The 23,263-nt window shown below is 40.8% G+C and overlaps 1 protein-coding gene across 8 annotated transcripts in view; it reads right to left on the bottom strand.

Moving 5' to 3' along the window:
* Positions 1-23,263, bottom strand: part of ANO4 (anoctamin 4) — a 398,033-nt gene that overhangs the window by 108,324 nt on the left and 266,446 nt on the right. For all 8 annotated transcript variants that reach the window (XM_032298965.1, XM_032298973.1, XM_032298986.1 and 5 more), the window contains one exon: positions 18,975-19,106. In XM_032298965.1, coding sequence (XP_032154856.1) covers positions 18,975-19,106 — 132 coding nt within the window. The remainder of the gene's footprint in view (positions 1-18,974; positions 19,107-23,263) is intronic.

Raw genomic sequence — 23,263 nt, 5'->3', positions numbered from 1 at the left:
CAGCTTGTTACTTTTTATAAGATTACTGACTCTCATAGTTCAAACAGGCCCCCAGCACATAAATTCTTACTATTTTGAAATACGATCTTCTGAACATCTTTTTCTTTTAATAAAATATGTTTATACATACAAAAATGCACTGGTGAGTAATATCGAACACCTATATACGCATTAACAAACTTAAGAAACAAAAGTTTGCAGATAGAATTGAAGTTTCCCTGTGTCCTTTTTAATTGCATTCCCCTCCCTCAGAAGTACCTGTTATCAGGAATGCTTTATAATCCACAACATGCAGGTTTTCCTAAAAATACAGCATTGTATATTTTAAAACTTCATAGAAATGGTATCATGCTATAATTATTCTTCTGTAAGTTGCTTTGCTTGCTCAGCATTGAGGTTCATTCATGTTCATTCAAGGAGCGCTAGTCCATCATGTTTCCTGCTGCTCAGAAGTCTACTGTACGGGACACTACAATTTACTGGCTCATTGTTTTCCTAGGGGATACTTAGTCTGTTTATAAAGTTTTCTTATTATAAACAATGCTCTAATGAACATTTTGTACCATGAACATGTGCAAGTATTTTGAGGAAGTATATACCTTAGGAAGGGCATCACTGGGTCAAAGGGTACATGTACAATAAGACAGGTCTTAAGAAAGAAGCAATAGTCAAATTTTGGGGTCTTATACACCCATGTGTCATAACTTCCTAATGCAACAAAATGGTGAGTTATGTTGCAACTAATTTGATACTAATGATGATTAGAATGCCAACATTTGGGAATGATTTAAAAAAATAGATTAGAATGGACTTAAGGTATCTTTATAATAGGATCCTTTTACTCCCAGGTATTCTAACGTGCTTTCTGCAGGAACAGGAAAACATGAGAGAGTATGTGTTACAAGTAAGCATTACCATGTTATTACAGTAGAAAAAGGCTGCTGAATCATGGGTTACATCAATAAATATTTTAAAGAGTCAGTTGTCTAACAAAAGGGTATAAATTAATTGAGCCAGAGGTTGAAGACCTATTGGTAAGACATAGTAGGCCAAACAGTGCCTTTGACATTGGCTAGGTATACACAACTAAAAGAACTGGGCAGGTGGGCAACAATCTGGATAATTCTGGAAGAAGAGGAGATGGAAAAAAAAAAAAAAAAAAAGGAAATGATAGGGAAAAAGAAAGGAGAAAGGGTGCTATAGAAAAGAGGAGAAAAAAGTAATATACTAGAAGTGAGAAAACTTCCTACCAATCTTAAACTATCTTTAAGACTAGACCATGAAAATCATCATTTATAGAATTCTTCTATACTAAAATTATATGTTTATATATGAGGTTCCACCAACATTATCAATAAAAATAAAATACCTTTATCGAACATATAGTTTAAGCACTGATATACTGTGTTGTTAATTTTCACAATATTATATGGGTGTTTTTATTATTTCCAACTTACAGATGAAGAAATTGAAGCTCAGAATCACACTCCTTACAAGTTACAGAGCTGGGATTTGGCACCCAGGCCCTGTGTTTCCAACCAGAGCTTGAGTGAGCTCAACCATTAATCCTTAAGGTCAGAAAATGATGCATTCATCTTTGTCCAGCTCTACACAGTGCTTGTCACAGAACTGGTACTTGATGCAGACTGAACTGAAATAGACACTCAAAATGAAAACAACACAATATTCAAATTTATTAGATATCAGCTTTATTTGCTACTCAAAAGTGACCTAGAATAAAAGGAAAATCATTTTATAAAAATCTATAAAACAAGTTTGGAAATGTTTCCTACTTAATCCTCAGACCAGAAAAATCCAATTTAGAATAAGCTAAGCTCTCAGCTTTCCAGTAATTAGGGTACAATTGTAATTCAGTCAATAGTAAGGTTTTGCTTGAATTACCCAGACAATTGTCACTGCATAGGTTTATTATTCAGTGACTCACCCATGGCTACCATCTTAGTCTGATCCTAGTCATGGGTCTTATTTTTTATATAAGCTGAGTTGTTCTGAGTGTTGACCAAATGGACAGATCCATCTCCATCCCTGCTGTTCATTTATAATGCTGTAAGCAGCAAAGTCCTAGAAACTCTACCAAGCATCTGCAAAATTTGGAAGTTGGTAAAATTTATCTTCCATGATCCCCTGTTTCATTGCTCTTTTTTGGCTCTCCATCATCTTTGTGGCATCCTCTATCTGCCCCTGCTACAGCCAAAATACCTCATGTAAATCTCTTGCTTCCTCTTATTTTCAAAAAACTATTCATAATGGGGTATCAATAAAGAATGACATTAAAATTTTCATCTTTCCAAGGGACATTTTTATTTTGAGGATGACTTTAACCTACGGATTAAAGTTCAATTTGTAAAATTCCAGGTATTAGGGAGTGTCTGTCTATTAAGTTATCTCTGATTTCCCCTCCCTTATTCTTTTCTATAATACAATGCCAGAGCAGAGACCTTGTAAACTACATTTCTGCATTGCTGTCTGTCTCTCCGATATGCTCTGTCAGTACAGGGCATGAGAGGGAGACTGGAAGGGAGAACAGGTAAAAGGGCCTTGGTCCTTCTTGTTTGCCTGACTTTTCCTGTCAGCAATGACCCTCCAGCCTCACAATGGCAGCCGGTTCCAGTTTCCAGCTTAAAAACAACACTCCCCTAAACTAGGCTCACTCCACTGCCCCACAGCCTTGAGGGCCCAGCACCACAAGGGCAGAATCTCCTCTTCAGGAGTCCAAGGCTCAGCTCCACAGGGCCTCTCTGAGTGTCTTGGTTCCAATAACCCCTGCCTCTTCATTTTGCTCCCCCAACTCTAGAGGCAGTAGCTGCTTCACTTCCTGCAGTTACCATCTGTGTGACTTTGGTGTTTCCTTTGCGACACTGTCATTCTTCACTTCCCCATAGTAACCTTTTTGTTAAAATAATTGCCAGGTTTCAGTTTTCCTGCATGGAACTGAGTGGTACAGGGATCTAGAAAAAGAAACATTCTTTGGAGAGGAGACCTCCTTCTCTGAGAAACTACACACCATAGAAGCAGCCATCTACCTATCCTGCTTGGTAATCTGATAGGAATATCACCCAGGTATAATATGGGATTTTGATTTGGAATTTTTAAATATTCCAGTTTCAAGTGTGTTTTCTACCCTACAGAGATTTTCTCTCTTCTTCCCAGGTCTTTGTTAATTTGCATGGAAAACTCCTTTTCTAAAAATATGCTAGGCATTCAAAAAAAAAAAAAAAAATCTACCATTTCTTTCTAATTGGCATATTCAAAAACTTATCTTCTAGATATTTTGAAATATACATCATTGTTAATTCTAGTCATCCTACTATGCAACAAATCACCAGAACTTATTCCTCCTATATAAATGTGGTTAATTATGTGTCAATCATTAAAAAAAAGTATAAGACACTATCTGAGCCCTGTAAGCTCACAGACTGATGATGTGCCATATAAATGTGACAAAACAAAACAATATTAATATGACGTGTTCCTGAGCATATTGTCTCATTAGTCCCAATTTGCTGCTTTGAAAAAATATCTCTACTCATTACCACGTTACTAACAATCCCCCTGCCTGGAGAAAGAGTATAATTCCCTACCCCACTGATACTATGCTTGGTCATAAGGCTTGTTTTGGCACGTGGAGTGTGGGGAGAAGTGATATATGCCACATCTGAGCAGAAACTTCAAAAGCCAATGTGTGTTGTGGCATTACTTTTCCTTCTGCCATGAGAATGCATATCTTAGGTGCTGACTGCTTCTTCAGTCCAGATCCCATGATAAAGGAACCATGTGAGGCAGAGACTCAGTTGAGCTGCTGCTAATATGTTATGTGAGCCATAAATAAACCTTTGCATAGGCCACTGAGATTTGAGGGTTGTTACTATAGCAGAACCCAGCATAACTTGGCAGACACAGTCTCTAACCTAACAATGATAATACTGTAATTTATGGCTTCTCCTAAAGAGGATGAGCATTTTCTTTTTTCCTGATGGAGAAGCTGTGGCAATCCATAAAATAAAGTGATGGGAGAGAGGGGTGAGATTTGTGGGGAGGGGAGCAATATAGGAAGAGGAAAGAAAAACTGTACAGCTGGGGCAAAGGAGGAATGCTTTTGTCAACAGGAGAAGGAGGATGACATCTGAATAAGGAATGAGAGGAAAGGATGATATTAAATGGATGCTGAGGACATGGTTTCCTTTTGTGTCCTTTGAGAAACTTAGTAACTCCCTTCTAATTACTTTTGGCTGCTGAATTGGGCTTTGTGTAGAACATAGTCATGAAAACAAGTAACTGTGATATAACAGTGCCATAATTAAAGCATTTACAGAGGCTAATGGGCCCAGAAGTCTAACGCTGTCTGCATGAGACATAAGATCTTTCATAAATAGATGATACCTGAACTCATTACTGAGGAAAGAACCAGATTTTATCAGAGAGTGACAGAAAAGAGAGCACACTTTGGGAAGAAGGTAAAATAGTCATGGAATATTTAGGTCACTTCGATTCCCATGCTGCAAGAGCACCAGCCCCAAAGGCTGGGGAGAAAAGGGAAGAAGCTAAAAATGCAGTTTTGTGTGCCATGTGAAGGAATTTAAGCTTCATCCCAAAGGCCCTGGGGAATCATTAAAAGTGTTAAGGAAGGCGGCAATGTAACTACATGTGGAACTACGGTGCATTATTCACTCCTGCAGGTGCACAGCCAAGGGCATGAGGAAGAGTTGACCCTGTTCATATTCTGCTTGCCAATCTATGGGCTATAAATATTCCTAGAGGAAGGGTGTCCTCCTTGTAACTCTGCACATGTACTGTAGGAACCAGTGGTTGCAGTCTTGCAAATGTCCTGTGAGATAAATGGGGTAGACAGACTTGGGAGTGAGGAAAGACAGAGGAGTTGAAGAGACTGTCGTAACTGTTAGTGTAAGTGGTTGCTTCCACTAAGGCAATGCAGTGAGGTTAGAAGGAGAAGGACCAAAAGGATTTGGTGGTGATGGTGAGTGGCAAGGAAGATGGCAGCATCAAGGCTGGTCAACATGCGGTGGTGAAATCACTTATCTAGAGTGGGGAACACCAAGGATGGTGTGGGTATTGTATCAGGGGTGAGGAAAGTGGGAAGTGAGAAGAATCAGGTTTATCCCCACAGATAAAGACATTTCTAACATGTGTTTTTGAGTTAGTGGTTACTCAAATCAACTACTATCTTCACAGGCTATAGGTTTAACAACTCCTTCTCCCCAGTGCCACTCCTGGATGTGAGTCAGAAGTGGGCCCAGAAATGGCCCTCCCCCACCTGCTCAGGTTGGTTTTCTACTTCTACCAACTGTGTAACTCAGATAGGTGACTTACCCCTCTGGGTTCTGTTTCTCCATCTTTAAACAGAAAAAACAATACCAGTAGTCTCCCAGGTAGGCCAGTGTCTAGTGGGCAGTCAATATATGTTAGCTATTGTGTTATGGAAGGAGCACGGGTTTGCAATGAGGCAGATTTAGGCTCTAACTCCAAGTCTATTTGCTACTGGGTAACACTGGATAAAGTATTTAATGTTTCTGAGTCTCTGTGCCTCCTTCTGTAAAATTATATTTCAGGGTTGTTGCAAGGGTCAAAAGAGATAATGTGGAGGGCGCGCAGTGCAGAGCCTGGCGCAGAATATCGACCGATGAGGCACCAGAGTGTCTACCTGCCTATGAGGCACAAGGGTTTCCTCACCTCTGCTCTTCCTTGTCTCTTCTCTCCACTGCTGTTTCCTAAGACGTAAGGCACAGTGTGACTACATACATATACTATAGCAAAGATGTGATCCTAGTTCCCTTCCTTCCTCTTTAGGTTAATCCTTCCTTATTTTACTGTACCTAAATTTGACAACTCTTCCCCTTTCCTCTAGGTGTTTTAAATTGCCTTTTACCATTCTGATGAGGAAATTAGCCTCTTGAGTATCAAACTTAACATATTGAAGTTAAAATTTTAAATAAAAATATGCAGGCACACATAAATATACAAAAACATATTGTATATATTTTCTACTGTAGTACAATATGTGGCACATAATAGGCACTGAAAGTTTGTTAAATGAATGAACTGATAAGCAGAAAAACAAACTATGTATTTACAGATAGAAAAATGCAATAAAATATTTCCAAGTGACTTATTCACAGATGGTCTCACAAATATTAAGATAACAGACCCAACTAGCTACTGGGCCTCCAGACACCCAGAGGTATGCTTTTCCCACCTGACTAGGTGACCTCTTTGTCCCTTTAATTAAAGTCATTAAATTATGTCCTACTTAAAAGCAGCCACATAATCTTGAGAAGCACAAATATCAAGATGTGTGGCTTTTTTCATTTTCATTTTAGTGTAAGACTTTCCAGAACATAGATATGATTCCCCTGACTCTGTGGATCAATAAAAACAACCTGAATATAGAGGATCCTAATGCAGAATAAGTAACTGCCATAAAACAAGTGTTCAGAGACTGCTTTAAGTCATCGAGGCACTAAAAGAAACTTAATCCTACCTAAATCAATCTTGGTATCCCTGCCTGAAGGATTCTCTAAAGATTTCAGACTGATGAAAACAACAGAAAAGCTCTCAGTCTTTGCAACAAAAATATAGCAAAAGCCACACGCTAGAAGAATCACTATCTTCTGATATCTATGCTGAGAGAGTTTAAAAGCAAATAGTCATGTGTTACTGAAACAGAAAATGTTAAATGGCAAAGTAGCTGGAACATTGGGTAACATTTAGTTTAAAAGTAAAGCAATTCCAATTCAGGTCAGATATGAGCCTCGGCAAAATGAGTCTCTGTCACCTCAAACTTTCCCTTTACACACCAATTGCAACTTTGCAGAGATTCTCCCCAGGATTCTCAGTATATGCTGGTTTGTGGTAATAATGATAAAGATAGCTATCATTTCTTGATTTGTTGAGTGCTTTCTATGTGCCAGGTACTGGACTAAGTCTTTTTTTTTTTTTTTTTTTTCTTTCTTGAGATGGAGTCTCGCTCTGTCACCCAGACTGGAGTACAGTGACACAATCTCATCTCGGCTCACTGCAACCTCTGTCTCCCTGGTTTAAGCAATTCTCCTGCCTCAGCCTCCCAAGTAGCTGGAACTCCAGGTGTGCACCACCATGGCTGGCTGAGCTTTTTTTTGTTTTTTTGGATTTTTAGTAGAGAAAGGGTTTTACAATGTTGGCCAGGCTGGCCTCAGACTCCTGACCACAAGTGATCTGCCTGCATTGGCCTCCCAAAGTACTGGGATTACAGGTGTGAGCCACTGTGCCAGGCCCTTAAGTCTTTTACATATGTCATTTAATTTAATGTCCCCCAATCCTATTGCCACCTTCCTCTCTCCCTGTCTCTCTTCTTTCCTTCTTTTTTTTTCCCCATCAAAACTTTCTTCTCCTCTGTCCCAACCCTTGGCACTTTTTGCATTGGCAAATTTGTACAGCTGTGATAGGAAACAGCATGGCCCTCCAAAGACATCGACATCCTCATCCCAGAATGTTAAGTGATATGGCAAAGAGGAATTAATAATGCAGATAGAATTAAATCACTAATCAGCTGACCTTAAGACAGGGAGATTACTGGATTATTCAAATAGGTACAGTGTAATCACAAGGGTCCCTAAAAATGGAAGAGAAGAGGAGTCAGAGAAGAAGAAGATGTGAGGACAGAAGCAACGTCAGAGTGATGTGATGTGAGAAAGACTCAACTACCATTGCTGCCTTTAAAGATAAAGGAAGAAGCCATGGGCTAAGGAATGCAGTAGCTTCTAGAAGTTAGAAAAGGCAAAGAAACATATTCTCCTCCAGAAGGGAGTGCAGCCTTGACACACCTTAATTAGCTCAGTGTGACCTGTGTTGCACCCTACCCGAAAGAATTGTAAGATGATAAATTTTGTTGTTTTAAGCAATTAAATCAGTGATCATTTGTTATAGCAGCCACAGAAAACTAACATGCTACGTTAAAAAAGATAAGACTGGGGCCAGAATGCCTGGCCTTGAAATCTAAGCCCTACAACTTACCAACAGTTTGACCTTGGATAAGTTACTTAACCTTTCTGTGCCTCAGTTTCCTCCTCTGTAAAAATGGAGATAATGACTATACCTTACTCATAGGACTAAATAAATTAATAACTGTGAAGTACTTGGAACCCAGTAAGCACCATATGAATGTTAGCTGTCATATTCCCACAATAAATTTCATATGGTTCTATTGAAACGATCTTTTCTGAAATGGAGTTTTGAGAAGGGCCTCCTGGAATGACTGACTCTAATACTGACAACCTGAGTTTCCATAGATAGCTAGTGTGAGAGAGCTCTCTGTGGGGTCTGATGTTTAGATGGCCATACAATCACTGCTGGTGGGCAGCCTGCAGGCCTAGCTCTTGTGATATCATATAACATGACCCAGAGCTTCATGCATTGACCTATAGAGATGTGTACCCACTGGATAGCTTCTATTGTTTCTCAAACACGGAAACATTTTCAACTAGAATGTGGTGTTATTTACATTTTGATCAGTTTTCAACTTGAAGTTTTAAAGAATATAGTTCAAACAACAAAGACAACTAGATGAGTTTGGGTATTGTATTAGTCAGGGTTCTCTAGAGGGATGGAACTAATAGGATAAACAGATAGATATACAAAGGGAAGTATTAAGTATTAACTCACGTGATCACAAGGTCCCACAATAGGCCATCTGCAAGCTGAGGAGCAAGGAAGCCAGTCCAAGTCCCAAGACTGAAGAACTTGGAGTCTGATGTTCGAGGGCAAGAAGAATCCAGCACGGGAGAGAGATGTAGGCTGGGAGACTAGAACGGTCTCGCCTCTTTACATTTTTTCTGCCTGCTTTATATTCACTGACAGCTGATTAGATGGTGCACACTTAGATTGAGGGTGGGTCTGCCTTCCCCAGCCCATTGACTCAAATGTTAATCTCCTTTGGCAACATCCTCACAGACACACCCAGGATCAATACTTTGCATGCTTCAATCCAATCATGTTGACAGTATTAATCATCACAGGTATACTTCAGTATTTTGCTGAGATACCTTGCCTAAATTCTCACAGAAAGTTGTGACCATGCTGATGGGACTACCAGAAATGGCCTTCAGAAAAGTCCTGCAAGGCATCTGTGATAAGGAGGGATCTTGTTACTGGGGATCTTGTCCACCATATTACCATTTCACTGTCCACTCCAATGACCCTGTTCAAGAATTTTATTTCAGAGTCAAAAAGTACCCCATTACCTATGTGATGGGTACCTATGTGAGAAAGTACCTATTCTCACAATCAGAATCATGTGAGTTACTATGTTTTTCCCTTCTGCTTTGCCCCTTTGATGTAAAGCCCAATTTTCTGATTTGTCAACCATTATAGATACATAGGCCACTGAGGCCTGCAAATCTGAGCCTACTTTTTTTCTGAACTTGAATGCCTACTCTTATATTCAATTGTATTTTATCACTTTATTTCATCTCTTTGTTTAATACATCTCAAATGCTTTAACAATAAATTCCAAAGGAAATCAGATGTCTTCACATTCACGTAGGCTTATCCCTAGGGTAAGGGAGCTGACGATTTGCTTTTAAGCTCCATTTATGTGGCACCTACAGGGGATGGCGGCACTGTGGAGAAAAGACACTTCTTTCTGTTTACTCATCTAACAGTGACCAGAGCAACCATGAACAAGCCACTCAGCCTCTCTGACCATCATCATTCTACCCCTACCCTCACAGACATGTAATATACCTATGGTGTAGCCCTGAATGAAGGAGCTGTTTAGTAAACAGTGGTTGCTGTCATTTTTATTGTTGCCTTTGCTGCTACCATTGTTTGATTGTCTGATCGCTGCTGGCTTCAACTTGCTGCCTTTTCTGCTGAGAATAAAGTCAAAAGATAAGAAGACAATCAAAGGGATGTTACAGGAAATCTCCCACTCACTGTCCCTCCAGTAATCTTTTCCTTTTTTTTTACTTTTCCTTCTTCTTCATTTGTTTTTTTGAGACAGAGTTTCACTCTTGTTGCCCAGGCTGGAGTGCAGTGGCACAATCTCAGCTCACTGCAACCTCCACCTCCTGGGTTCAAGAGATTCTCCTGCCTCAGCCTCCGAGTAGCTGAGATTACAGGCATCCACCACTGCATCCACCCCAACACCCACCTAATGTTTTGTGTTTTTAGTAAACCAAGTTTCACCATGTTGGCAGGCTGGTCTCAAACTCCTGACCTCAGGTGATCCACCCACCTCAGCCTCCCAAAGTGCTGGGGCTATAGCTGTAAGCCACTGCACCGGGCCAACATTTTCCCATTCTTACAAGCCCTCCATGACCCCAGCACCAACATTTCCATTGTTAGTGCTTTATCTTTTTCTTTTTTTGAAACAGAGTCTTGTTCTGTTGCCCAGGCTGTAGTGCAGTGGTATAATCTTGGCTCACAGCAACCTCCAACTCCCGGGTTCAAGCAATTCTCCTGCCTCATCTTCTCAAGTAGCTGGGACTACAGGTGCTTGCCACCACACCAGGCTAATTTTTGTATTTTTAGTAGAGACAGAGTTTCACATATTGGCCAGGCTGGTCTCAAACTCCTGACCTTGTGATTCACCTGCCTTAGCCTCCCAAAGTGCTGGGATTACAGGCATGAGCCACCGCACCCAGCCGATTGCTTTTTCTTAGGCACGAAGAGCTGTGTCATTTGGTTATTCTCTAGACTTTTTTGTTACACCCTAGGTCACAGCATAGAAGTGGAAAAAGGCATGCAAGCAAATTTTGTGTCAAGTGGTCTTTTTATAATGTCCATTTTGTATACTACACATGATTAAATATACTACACATAAATTAAAAAATGTGATACATGAATTAAGTATCTTGGGATCAGATGTGAATCCTGATAACAGAATTTAATGGTCATAAAATGTTTGATAGAGAATATAGATTATCAGTTAGCAGAACTAAGGCCAAAACTGAATCAAGTCAAGGGAAAGTTCAAGTTGGACATGGAAACCACAACTGACTGGCTGGTTGACCATATTTTTCACTTCTCATGTGAATATTCTACATTTTTGAGATGCTGCATCAAGATCAGAGAACCTGACTCCAGAGCCCTGGCTCTGTCCCTCAGCAGTAACAATAATGCCAGTTCTGCCTTGTTCCTTTCCTGTTCTCTTTGGTCTCACAAACATTCCCTGGGTACCCCTTGCTCCTAGGCACATAGCTTCTGCCCTCAGTCTAGTAGGAGATGAAAATAGGAGTCTAAAGGCATGTGATTTTATTTCACATAAAATCTGTGCCTTTTATAGGCAGACTTTATTTCAAGGGGTCTTTCAATAATATCTGTTTCATACATACACAGGATACGAGTTAAAACATTTTGTGTACAACACAAAAGCTTTGCAAACAAATGGGTCAATGCTGAGTTCTATGTGGCATGTGTTTTCATTATTGATTTTGAAAAGATAGAAACTTGAAAAAATATAAATGCATCATGTTTCACAGGGATGACTGCAGTTGCCAGAGCAGTCAGAATGACACTGTCAAAAGTTAAGTCAAACCATATCATTCCCTGTAAAAGCCCATAGGCCTCCCAGGCCTCTAACTCATCACTACTGTTGTACTTTTTGATATTTCTGCTCCAGCCACAGATTCTTTGTTCTTTTCCTCAAACATGTGATCAGAGCTTCTCCCTGATTAGGGCCTTTGTTTTGTTTTCTGTTCCCCTCTTGAAACTCTCTCTCTGTCCTTCTCACCTGCTGCAAGTTTTTTTTTTTTTTTTTTTTTTTTTTTCCCAATCACACCTTCTGTAGGAGGCCTACCTTGAGGAATATAAACACTGTCTTTTAGAAATACAACCTGCACCCCCACCCCCATGTAGTACTCCCCATTCCCCTCACCCTACCCTCTTTTTCTGTTCCCGTAGCATTTGTCCCCTTTTCACTTGCTTTTGATTTCAAAAAATGTTTACCTCAGCACACTACTAGTGACTTTTGAGGCTGGATAACCTTGTTGCTGTGGGGAGCTATTGGGTGCATTGTGGGATGTGTAGCAGCATCCCTAGACTCTTCCCATTAGATACCAGTGGCAATCTCCCCTCCTAAGTTGTGACAACCAAAAATTTTTCTAAATGTTGCCAAATCACCCCTCATTGACAACCACTGGTTTTTAATTTATTATCGGTTGCACCCAGCTAAGATGTAAGCTCTAGGAGGGCAGGAATCTTTGCCCTTTTGTTTACTGTTGATCTCCAAACACCCAGAACAACAAATGGCATGGAGCGTGTGGATGAATGAATATATATTTAAACATACGCACACATAGCATAGCATAAATTTCATATTCTTCTCTTAAGAAGTGGCCAATATTGCCGGGTGCTGTGGCTCAAGCCTGTAATCCCAGCACTTTGGGAGGCTGAGGCGGGTGGATCACGAGGTCAAGAGATCGAGACCCTCCTGGTCAACATGGTGAAACCCTGTCTCTACTAAAAATATAAAAAAAAATTAGCTGGGCATGGTGGTGCGTGCCTGTAATCCCAGCTACTCAGGAGGCTGAGGCAGGAGAATTGCCTGAACCCAGGAGGCGGAGGTTGCGGTGAGCCGAGATCGTGCCATTGCACTCCAGCCTGGGTAACAAGAGTGAAACTCCGTCTCGGGGAAAAAAAAAAAAAAAGAAGTGGCCAATATTTAATTTAATCTTTCTTTTTATGGGTGTTTACAGAAATAAAATAATGGTAATGATAAAAATACAAATAATGCAGGGAAGAACATTTTTCTATATCTAGCACATTTTTCTGAAAGATAATTAGGATTGATCTATTTCTTGAAAGAATGTCCTGTGTATCTATTATAAAAAGTAACATAACTCTTTTTGCAAATTTCCTTTTTTCTGTCTACCAGCAGAAAACCTTTATTATGGGTATTGACCTTAGAAAGTAATTGCCTCAAGGGTGTCATTGCTAAACCCGTTTTAAGAATGAAGGGCAATGATACTTAAGCAGGGCAACACTCACAGGCACGGAGGTGAAGAGGAATAAATTAATTCTTAAATGGCCTTGGCTGTCACAGTCATCAGATTCAAATAGAGTTTAATTTATCACAGAGAATGGGTGGCCCTGCCTGAAAGGTGTCATGTGATGAAAGACAGTAGAGCCATGCTTTTCAAGGCGGGAGGGAAGGGGTGTGATTTTTGTACCCATCCCACCACTACCACCAGGGAACATTTGGCAACGTCTGGAAACATTTTTGATTTTCCTACAACTAGAGGGTTGGGGGATGCTACTAGCATCTAGTTGCTACAGAGGCTAAGGATGCTGCTTAGCATCCTACAACGCAGGACTATTCCCTGCAAAAGTCATTCAGTTCCAGTGCCATTAGTGCTGAAGCTGAGAAATCTTGCAATAGAGCCTAGCGCTTCTGCGTGTGAGACCTAGAGCCTCCCTGTCTGAACTTGAATTCCTGCTCTATCACTCAGACCAATTGCAACTATTTATTTGGCAAACCTGTTTCTTTTTTTTTTTCTTCTGGGCATACAGGGAGACTAGTTATCCCAGAATTACTACATGACTAAACTCATGTGAAAGTGCTGTATATGACTCTTAGGCCTGGCCCATAAAAATTTCCTAAAAAATTACTCATTTCTCTTTTTCCTTGTCTGTGAGAGATTTAGGGGATGGCAGAATAGCAAGATAACAGTAGCCTAGGAACCAAATGACTACACGAATCAGAGACATATGCCTCCTTTCCCCAGAGTGACCCATATTAGATAGTGCTGTGAACAACTAAACTTCTATACTGTTCAACTGCTGATATTTGGGGGTTGTTTAGACAGGTGGCCTAGCCTAGGTGTACGACCTATAGCAGCTTCTTTAACCACTTTGTCTCTCACTTTTCTCATCCATAAATTGGTGGTAATAATAATACTTCAGCCCTCAAAGTGTTGTTTGAGTATTAAAGTTCTTAGAATAGTGTCTGGCATATAAGAGTTTTTCTACCTGTAGATCCACCTTAGGGAGACCATATAAAATGACCAAGTAGCATTTGTATGTTGACTTGTACACTCACAGTTTGATTTTTCTTCCTAAATACAGATGTATTTTCAAATAGAATGCTAGGCTATTTGTTTGTTTGCTTGCTTGTTCGTTAGTTTTGAGAGACAGGGTCTTGTTCTATTGCCCAGGCTGGAGTATGGTGGCACAATTATGGCTCACTGCAGCCTCAACCTCCTAGGCTCAAGTGATGCTCCCAGCTCAACCTCCCAAGTTCTGGGACTACAGCCATGTACCACCACACTCTGCTAATTTAAAATTTTTGTAAAGATGGGTGTCACTGTGTTACCTAGGCTAGTCTTGAATACCTGAGCTCAAGTGATCCTCTCACCTCAGCCTCCCAAAGTGCTGGGATTACAGGTGTGAGACACTGTGACTGGCCGGCTATTTGTTTTTTAATCGATTCTCAACTTTAATATTGTTGTACAATCAGTTAAAGAATAAAGGTTTACAAATAGATTATTCTGTGCTGTCTTTATTGCTTCAATCCTCATTCCTTCATTTAGTAGACAAGTATTGTGTGCCTATTTTATGCTAGGTATTGTGTTAGGTATTGGAGATACAATCATGGGTAAAAACAGATATGGCCTATGGTTCCACAAAGTAAACAGTTTACCTAGAGAGACAGGCATTAATCATATGCTAATCAAATAATAGTAGCATTTCTATTGTAAAAAAATGTTATCTGGGAAACATTAACTAAAACAGTACAGAATAGAGACTCAATCTTTGGAAGGATTGGTGGGGAGGGAGAGGGTCAGGGGAGGCTTCCATAGGGGGAGTCTTTGGAGCTGAGTTCTGAAGGATAAACAAGAGCATACCAGGTGAAGAAGGAAGGAATTGAAGAAGAATTCCAGGAGAGAAAACAACATGTGCAAATGTCCTGAGGCAGAGTACATCCAAAGAGCTGAGAGAGGCTGCATGTGTCTGGATCATAACAAACGAAGGGTGGGAGGCAAGAAAGGCAGATGAGGCTGAAGAGGAGATTGCAGTGCAGCTAGGCATTTGAGGGCTTATAAGTCATAGCAATAATTCTATTGTCTATTTTTTTTTTTTTTTTTTTTTTTTTGAGATGAAGTCTCACTCTGTCACCTGGGCTGGAGTACAGTGGTGTGATTTCAGCTCACTGCAACCTTTGCCTCCCGGGTTCAAGGGATTCTCCTGCCTCAGTCTCCTGAGTAGCTGGAATTACAGGTGCCTGCCACTATGCCCAGCTATTTTTTTCACCATGTTGGCTAGGCTGGTCTTGAACTCCTGACCTTGTGATTTGCCCTCTTCAGCCTCCCTAAGTACCAGACTTACAGGCCTGAGCCACTGTGCCTGGCCTATCCTAAAGTTTTTAAAGAGACTGAAGTGACATGATTAGATGCACATTTTGAAGACACCATGTAGAATGCACTTGAGAGAATGGACTGGCAGTGACCAGAGTACAACCCAGGAGACCTGTTATATTATTTCTGGATTTCAGAAGTGAAATAACAGTGACAAAGATGGGTAGAAGTTGCTGAACTATTAAAAACATTTAGGATGTAAAACCATCAATCCGTGGAGATGTATAACTTGTGGGAAGTAGAGATGAGAGAGGTGTCTAGAATAGCTTCCAGACACCAGTTTCAGTAAGTGGACAAATATTACTGCAGTTTACTGAGACAGGGAACAAGGGAGGTAGGCTACATTTGAAAAGAAGATATCTTGGATTTGGTTTGAGATGAGTGTGCAGTCAGCTAACTTCATATCACCTTTATTCTTTACTCACATGATTCTCCTACTTTTGTTTCTATCCATTTATTTTTTCATTTAAAAAATCATTATTAAGCACTTACTATGGGATTTAAAAATGGGTGAGACAGACATAGTCATTCAAGGAGTCTCTAGTTTTGGAGAAAGCAATTAAAATCGGTACTACTATTGATTAAGGAAAAGAAAAATATTACTAAAACATAGACGTACACCTCAACCAAAAGTGGGGGTGGAGGCTGGAAAATCTTGGAAGGTTTTCCAGTGGGAAATGCCTCTGATGAAACACTTATTAAACTTCCAGGCCCTCCTCCCTCCTCACCCCCTAACCAACACACTTAAATTTCTATTATCATTTATATTCCAAGACAAACACAATATGAAACATTCTGGGAAACTAAGAAGCCACATGGGATTTTGGACTATATGTGGAAAGCAGGAATGTCATGTTATAATTCCCAGAGCTTATTAACCGGCTACTTCTGATTAATTTAAATCCATTCATGTCACTCTCAAAGCATCCTTAGGGAATTCTTTTCTAATTGTACAAACGACTCTCTCCAATTTGACAGCATTCTTCAAGTCATACTTCCACATACCCATCAGAGGGATGTTACCCATGTGTCATGACAATTTTCAAAGAGAAATAAATTCTCACCAACTATAATATTCAAGACACTTATTTAATTTTTCACCTCTTATTTGCATATAGAACTGCCTCTATTCTCTTGGTCCCACTGAGGTCTGGTTCTTCAGGTTGCTTTATTCCAGCTGTCCTCTGCTTTTTCTTCCTTGGTTCTCCTGTCTTGATACCTCATCTTCCACTGATCACTCCCTTTTTTCAAACAACACTAGGTCCTCCTCATACCCTGTGCTCTTACTCACAGAAGGCTACTTGTGGTTCCTCAAAATACTCCACCCTCTTTCATGCCTTTGTTCGTTTATACATACATTACTGTCTCCTCTTGGGATACGTCTCCCCGCTTACCTACCTGGGCAAGTCTTATCCTTCAAGACCGATATCAAGCACTCTCTGCTTTATGATCAACCCGCATCACTTACCAAACTTCCTCCAAATCTGGGGAATTGAGTATTCCTCCTCTTAAGTCAAACCCATCATACCGTTTACACTTATTTAAGATAGTCTGCATCTTTACTGCGCCAGGATCCTGACTGTGTATTGTTTCTCTTTATATCCTCTTTACCCAGACAGTGCCTGACAAGAAGTGAACACTAAATAAGTGACTATTGAATAAATCAATTATTTGACAAATTAATACCAAAGGATGTCAAAAAGGACTTCTCAAATATGTGAGAGGGAAGTATTGTTCTAAAACAAAAACATTGTGGAATATAACCAGCATGAAGAGGGAAGGTGGGAAGCCTTCCTCTTCCATGTACCAATAACCCTTTGAAGTGAAACAAAATACAAGAGCACATATCATATACTTCAGTAATTTTTCATCCATCTATCCATATATCCATCATTTTTTTCTTCCATTTACCTATATCCCATATATCCACCCTTTGAAGTGAAATAAAACCCCAGAGTGCATACCACGTACTTCATTTATTCCTCTATTCATTTATACACCTACACAACCACTCCTATACCCATCCATGTATGTATCCATCTGTCCATCCATCCATCCCTCCTTCCATCCTTCCATCCTTCCATCCATCCATCCATCCATCCATCCATCCATCCATCCATCCACTTAGCAACCTATCAATGTATCAATCCATCCATCATCCAAATGCACTGTGCTACGCACTATATCAAACAGGTGAGAAGCACAGGGAAAACCTGCCTGTAAACCAGACTCCATTCCAGAAGAATTAGGGAAACAACTGGTTGTCTAAAAAACTTCCAAGATGATCAAGAGAGACATGATAGTGGTTTAAATTAAGACTAGGAACACATCAGTTTTTTTGTCTTTTTCTCTTAAAATACCCTGATCTCTGAATTAACATTATGTCCCTTCCAGTCGTCCATTTTCTCTGGAGGATTGAACTAAGATTTTGAGGCTGGTCTGTGAATTTCATATTTGCTTCAATGATCCTTTCACATGTTCACATACTGCAGATGGGTTGGCTTCCATCTGACCTGTGGGGATCAGCTCGGCTATTTCAGAGGTGTACAGAGTTGCTTCCCCTGCATTAGACTGCTCTTAGTATTATACATTTTGATGCATAATGTCTATTCTTTGATTTTTCCTCTCCTCTTTGCCCTGCAGAGCTCCACAGACTTTAACCGATTTTCTGTGGCTGAAACATGTCCCCACCTTGCACTCTCTGCAACTTTTTGACAACTGCCACAAAATCAGCAATCTTTTTTTTTTTAATTCGTCACTCCTTTCTTTCCTTCAGATAAGTCATTTTTACTGAGGCTGTCACTACTGCTGGAGCAGGAGGGCCTGTTGCAAGGGAGACGGGGCCGACCTGCTCTCTGCCCCCACTGAGAGGCCGTGTTTCTCCTCTTGTTTACAGTCTCTAGCACATGGCAGGTTTTTCTCTCCTCCTGCCTGCCCTGCCCTGCCCTGCATCCAGCCATCACTTCTTGTCATCTCAGAAGCTTCAAGTAAATTCTCTTTCATTTTTGCAGTTCCTCACAGGCTCAGTTACTTAGCCAACTTGTTTTTCCTCCCCACATGTCAAAAGTGACAAATGACTGTTCTGAGACCATATGACAGATGAGTCAGCAAGAGGGCTGCCAGGTGATGTGATTTTTCCTAAGGCAACCCAGTGACTTGCTGAAGAAAGGGGAACTGAGAAGTGAACCAAGATAAAACAAAAACCAGAAAACAAAAAACCCTCTTTTTAATAGGAAAAGGTGTAGGCCGCTCCCCATCTGCTGGCTAGATGCGAATGAGCCTGCAGGGGGCTCTGTGCACAGGGGATAGGCAGAGCAATGACACTGACGGAGCCTGGGTCACTGCCTCTCTGTGGAGATCATTTACCCAACACACACATGAGCAAGCATTGTATCCTCTTAAGCCACTGAGATGCAAGGATTGTTGGGTACAGCAATTATCTTCCCCTGACTGAAATAAAAGGGATATGAACACTCACAGAACTTTTAGGGGAGAAGGGCACTGTGCTGCTCCTTCCACATGCCCAGGAATCAAAGGCGTGCAGAGTGAGGCTCTACCACAGTGCACATCCTTAGTAAGACAGGGGCTTTAACACAGAACACTCACTGATGGATCCTTTGCTGGCTGAAAGGGGCAGTGTAGCAGTCATTCTCCTCCAGGTCTGGCAGTGTCTCCTTGTCCAGCCTCATTGGCTTCTTAGGTAACCATCTCCGAAACCTGCTTATTTGTTTATCGATCCTGTGGTACATGGAAGGCAAGACCAAAGGGTACAGCATGTCAGCATCACCCTGAAACACAGGAGGGAAGTCTCCACAGAGCCACAATAATCACACCACACATTCCAGGCCCTCTTACTGCACTCATGATATCCTTGTTTTATAGATGGACAGAAGACAGCTGGAACTCTAGTGTTGTTTTCATTTCACCAAGTGGCCTCCATAGTACTACTGTTTGTGAAATAGCAGCTGTGAGTTAGATGTCCACCCACATGCCAGTAATAAATGATCATGCAGTCCTAACAAGGCTAGAAAGCTCTGAAAAGGATTCCAACAGTCCCTTAAGCAAAGCAGCAGATACCTTAGCTTATATTCTGTAGGTTCTAAAAAATTCATTTTGTTTTGGAAAGCATCTGAGGTCAGAAAAGAGCTCTAGCTATAGTTAACTTTGGGGAGGGGGTACGGGCAGCACACCCTAGGGGCCGATTGTGTACAGAGAGCTCCATGCCATGATTTGCTTCCTGCCTCTTCCACCTCCGTGAGCAGCTTCTCACCAGGCAGCAGAATTTTTGGCCTTCACTGATCTCATTTTAAGCTGGCTCTACAGTTTTCATGGTGCCAGGGCATCATGACACACATGTGTCACTCTGGCCAATGCATATAATGATGCCAAGTCAGTGAAAACAACAGTATCCTAAAACTGGTTTTCAGCCACAGTTTTCTCTCTGGCTATTTCCCTGGTCCCTTGGTGCCAATGACTTCTGCTGATGAAAACATCTGGCTTCCAAGTGAACAGTTCTCAATCGCTGTTTACAGAAAAATACCAGAAGGAACAAAAAACACACTAAACTAAAATGATAGTGCTACCTCAAGTTTCTATAGTGCTGGAAAAAAATACCTTCTAAATTTATTAACTGAAAACACATGGAATTTGGTCAGGCTTTTTTTCCTAATTAAAAAAATATATTTACATGGCAGTGTATTCATTCAGTGAATGTTATAGCTAATTTTCTGTGTCAACTTGGCTAAGTAAGAGATGCCCCGATAGCTGGTAAACATTATTTTTGTGTGTGTCTGTGAAGTTGTTTCCTGAAGAGATGAGTATTTAAGTTTGCAGACTCAATTTGAGTACAGAAGTTGACCCTCACCAATGCAGATGGGCACCATCTAATCCATTGAGGGCCTGAATAGAACAAACACGTGGAGGGAGGGTGAATTTGCTGTCTGCTTAAGCTGGAACACCCATCTTTTCTCCTGCCCTTGGACTTCGGCCTTCCTGGTTCTCAGGCTTTTGGACTGGAAATGGGACTTACACCATCATGTCTCCTTGCCCAACTTCTTAAAAACTGCAGACTGTGGGACTTCTTACCCTCCAGAATCTTATGAGCCAAGAGTGCAAATCGTGGTCCAAGTCTAAAGGCCAGAGAACCAGGAGCACTGATGTCTAAGGGCAGAAGAAGAGAGATGTCCCAGCTCAAGCGGCAGCAAATTCACTCTTCCTCCATCTTCTAGTTCCACTCAGTGGGTTGGATGGTACTCACCTGCATTAGGGAGGATCAGCTTCTTTACTAAGTCTACTGATTCGAATGCTCATCTCTTCTGGAAACACTATCACAAACACACCCCGAAAAAATGTTTTACCTGCTCTCTGGGCATCCTTTAGCCCAGCCAAGTTGAACACATAAAATTAAACATCACAGTGAAACTCTCAGCTGAAGAGAATATTATGTATATTACCAATCAATTCCAAACTAAAAAATAATGGTAAACTCTTTGACTATCTCCTTTATTCTCAGCATTGTTCCAGTCTCACCATGACCCCAGCTCTGCTTGGTAGTGGCTGTCCTTCAGAACTCCTGAAGGTTCAAACTGAAAAGAATCTCACAGTGGCTCTAGGTCCCTCCTCTCACAGAGAACCCTCCACCCTAAAATAAGTATACTAAAATAAAATGAGATAATGGGCTTTAGAGAAGCACATGACACAGTGGTTGACAACATGTACTATGGGGCTGAAGTGCCTAGATTTAAATCCTGACTCTGTTAATATTAACAGCATAACCTGGGGCAAGTGATTTAACTTTGCTGTGCACCAGTTTCCTTATCTATAAAATGGGCATGATAATGACACCCAATTTGTAGAGTTGTGATGATGAACTTGTTAATACATACATAAAGTCTTTAGAACTGTCTGGTGTACAGGAAATGCTGGCTATTATTACTGTTTTTATCTTTTTTCCAAAAATAAAAAATTGAGCAACCAGCTTGCCTCTTAACATTTCTGTCTGTTTTGCTTTTTAATTCAAAGTTAGTTGTGCTTCACCAGCATCTATCACTTGTCTATGTTCAATGATTTAGTCCTTATATGGACTCATAAATTAGACTTCCTCAGCTAAGTTGGTGGCCTTCTTCATGGCTCTTGGCTTTATTTCATTTGATTGTCTTAAAACTCATTCAAGAAAGAGGACATTGGCCCAAGGTTTTTTTATTATAAAGCTTTTACCTCCCACACATCTCCAGTCTGCAGCACTAATCAGATCACACTTTGTAAAATTCACATTCCCACAGAATCTGAGCTCTGTGTGTGATGACTATGAATTGAATCCAGCTGGGTACAGTGCTCAGCATGGATAAAAACAAATAAAGCTGTAAAAAAAACAATCAGGCATAACCACTCTATAGGAGTGAAATGGCAGCTTTCAGCAGCCAGCCTGTGGCACCACAATTTAAACAAAATATGGAAATGGTGAAAGAGAGTAGAACAGGGTAATTAAAATGATTAATTAATTGAAATATGTGAAAAAGAGGAAGCGAGAAGGAAGCCAGAGAACGCTGCTTGACATGGTGAAAAGAAGCTGAGATTTGTAACTGGGGTGGCTAAAACTTGGCTCTGTTGTGCCTCAGTTATATGACCTTCTACAAGTTATTACCCTTCAGAGCCTTCTTTTCCAGGGTTATAAAATAGGGGCAATAGTAACAATAGTCATCATTATCATTATCATCATCTTACTGACCTTACAAAGTGGTCAGTGGGCTCATAAAACATGGTGAGTATGAAGCGCTTTAGAGAAGCTGCCAGACAGATAGCAAGCATTATTAATAATTTCTTGAGGACCACACAGGACTAAAAGCGATGGAAAGCAAAGGAACTGGACTTTTTAAAAACTATGGTGGAAGAAAGACATTCAAAACATCCTAAAAATAAAATCCCCATGATCCACCCACCTTGGACTCCCAAAGTGCTGTGATTACAAGCGTGAGACCAACCAGGCCAACATGGTGAAACCCTGTCTCTACTAAAAATACAAAAATTAAGTCCAAGGCAGGCAGATCACTCGAGGTCAGGAGTTCAAGACCAGCCTGTTCAACATGGTAAAACCCCGTCTCTACTAAAAATACAAATAATTAGCTGGGTATGGTGGTGGGTGCCTGTAGTCCCACCTATTCAGGAGGCTAAGGCAGGAGAATCACTTGAACCCAGGAGGCAGAGGTTGCAGTGAGCTGAGATTGGACCATTGCACTCTAGCCTGGGCAACAAGACTGAAACTCCATCTCAAAAAAATAAAAAATACAAAAATTAGCTGGGCGTGGTGGTGTGTGCCTGTAATTCCAGCTACTCAGGAGGCTAAGGCAGGAGAATCACTTGAACCTGGGAGGCAGAGGATGCGTGAGCCGAGATTGCACCATTGCACTCCAGCCTGGGCAAGAGAGTGAGACTCTGTTTCAAATAAATAAATAAATAAATATTAAAAACAATAAAATCCCCAACACACTGGTTGGGTAAGGGGGTTGGGGGATGCGAACTGGCCTTCATTGGGGAGCCTGAGCAGAAGGAGGTGGACAAAGCATGTTGTCCAGGTTCCATTACACATGCCTGTGCATGCTGTGTTCTCTTCACTATAACTAAACCAAACACTTAAACATGGTCATCAGTTTGTGCCTTCTTCTGGTTACCAGAATTGCCTCCATAAAGATGTACACACCCTAACTTGCAGAACCTGTGAACATGTTGTTACATGGCAAACGGGACTTTGGAGATGTAAGGAAGGTTACAGACCTTAAGACAGAGAGAACATCCTGGATTACTCAGATGGGCTCAATTTAACCACATAAGACCTTTGAAAGCAGAGAGCTTTCTCTGGCAGGGGAGATATGGCAGAAGGAGAATCAGAGATTCAAAGC

The sequence above is a fragment of the Sapajus apella genome, unplaced genomic scaffold (assembly GCF_009761245.1).
Source record: "Sapajus apella isolate SASKATOON/1434 unplaced genomic scaffold, GSC_monkey_1.0 scaffold2, whole genome shotgun sequence".
Lineage (NCBI taxonomy): Eukaryota > Metazoa > Chordata > Mammalia > Primates > Cebidae > Sapajus > Sapajus apella.
Note: the sequence above shows the minus strand (reverse complement) of the source record. Positions and strands in the feature narration are given on the sequence as shown.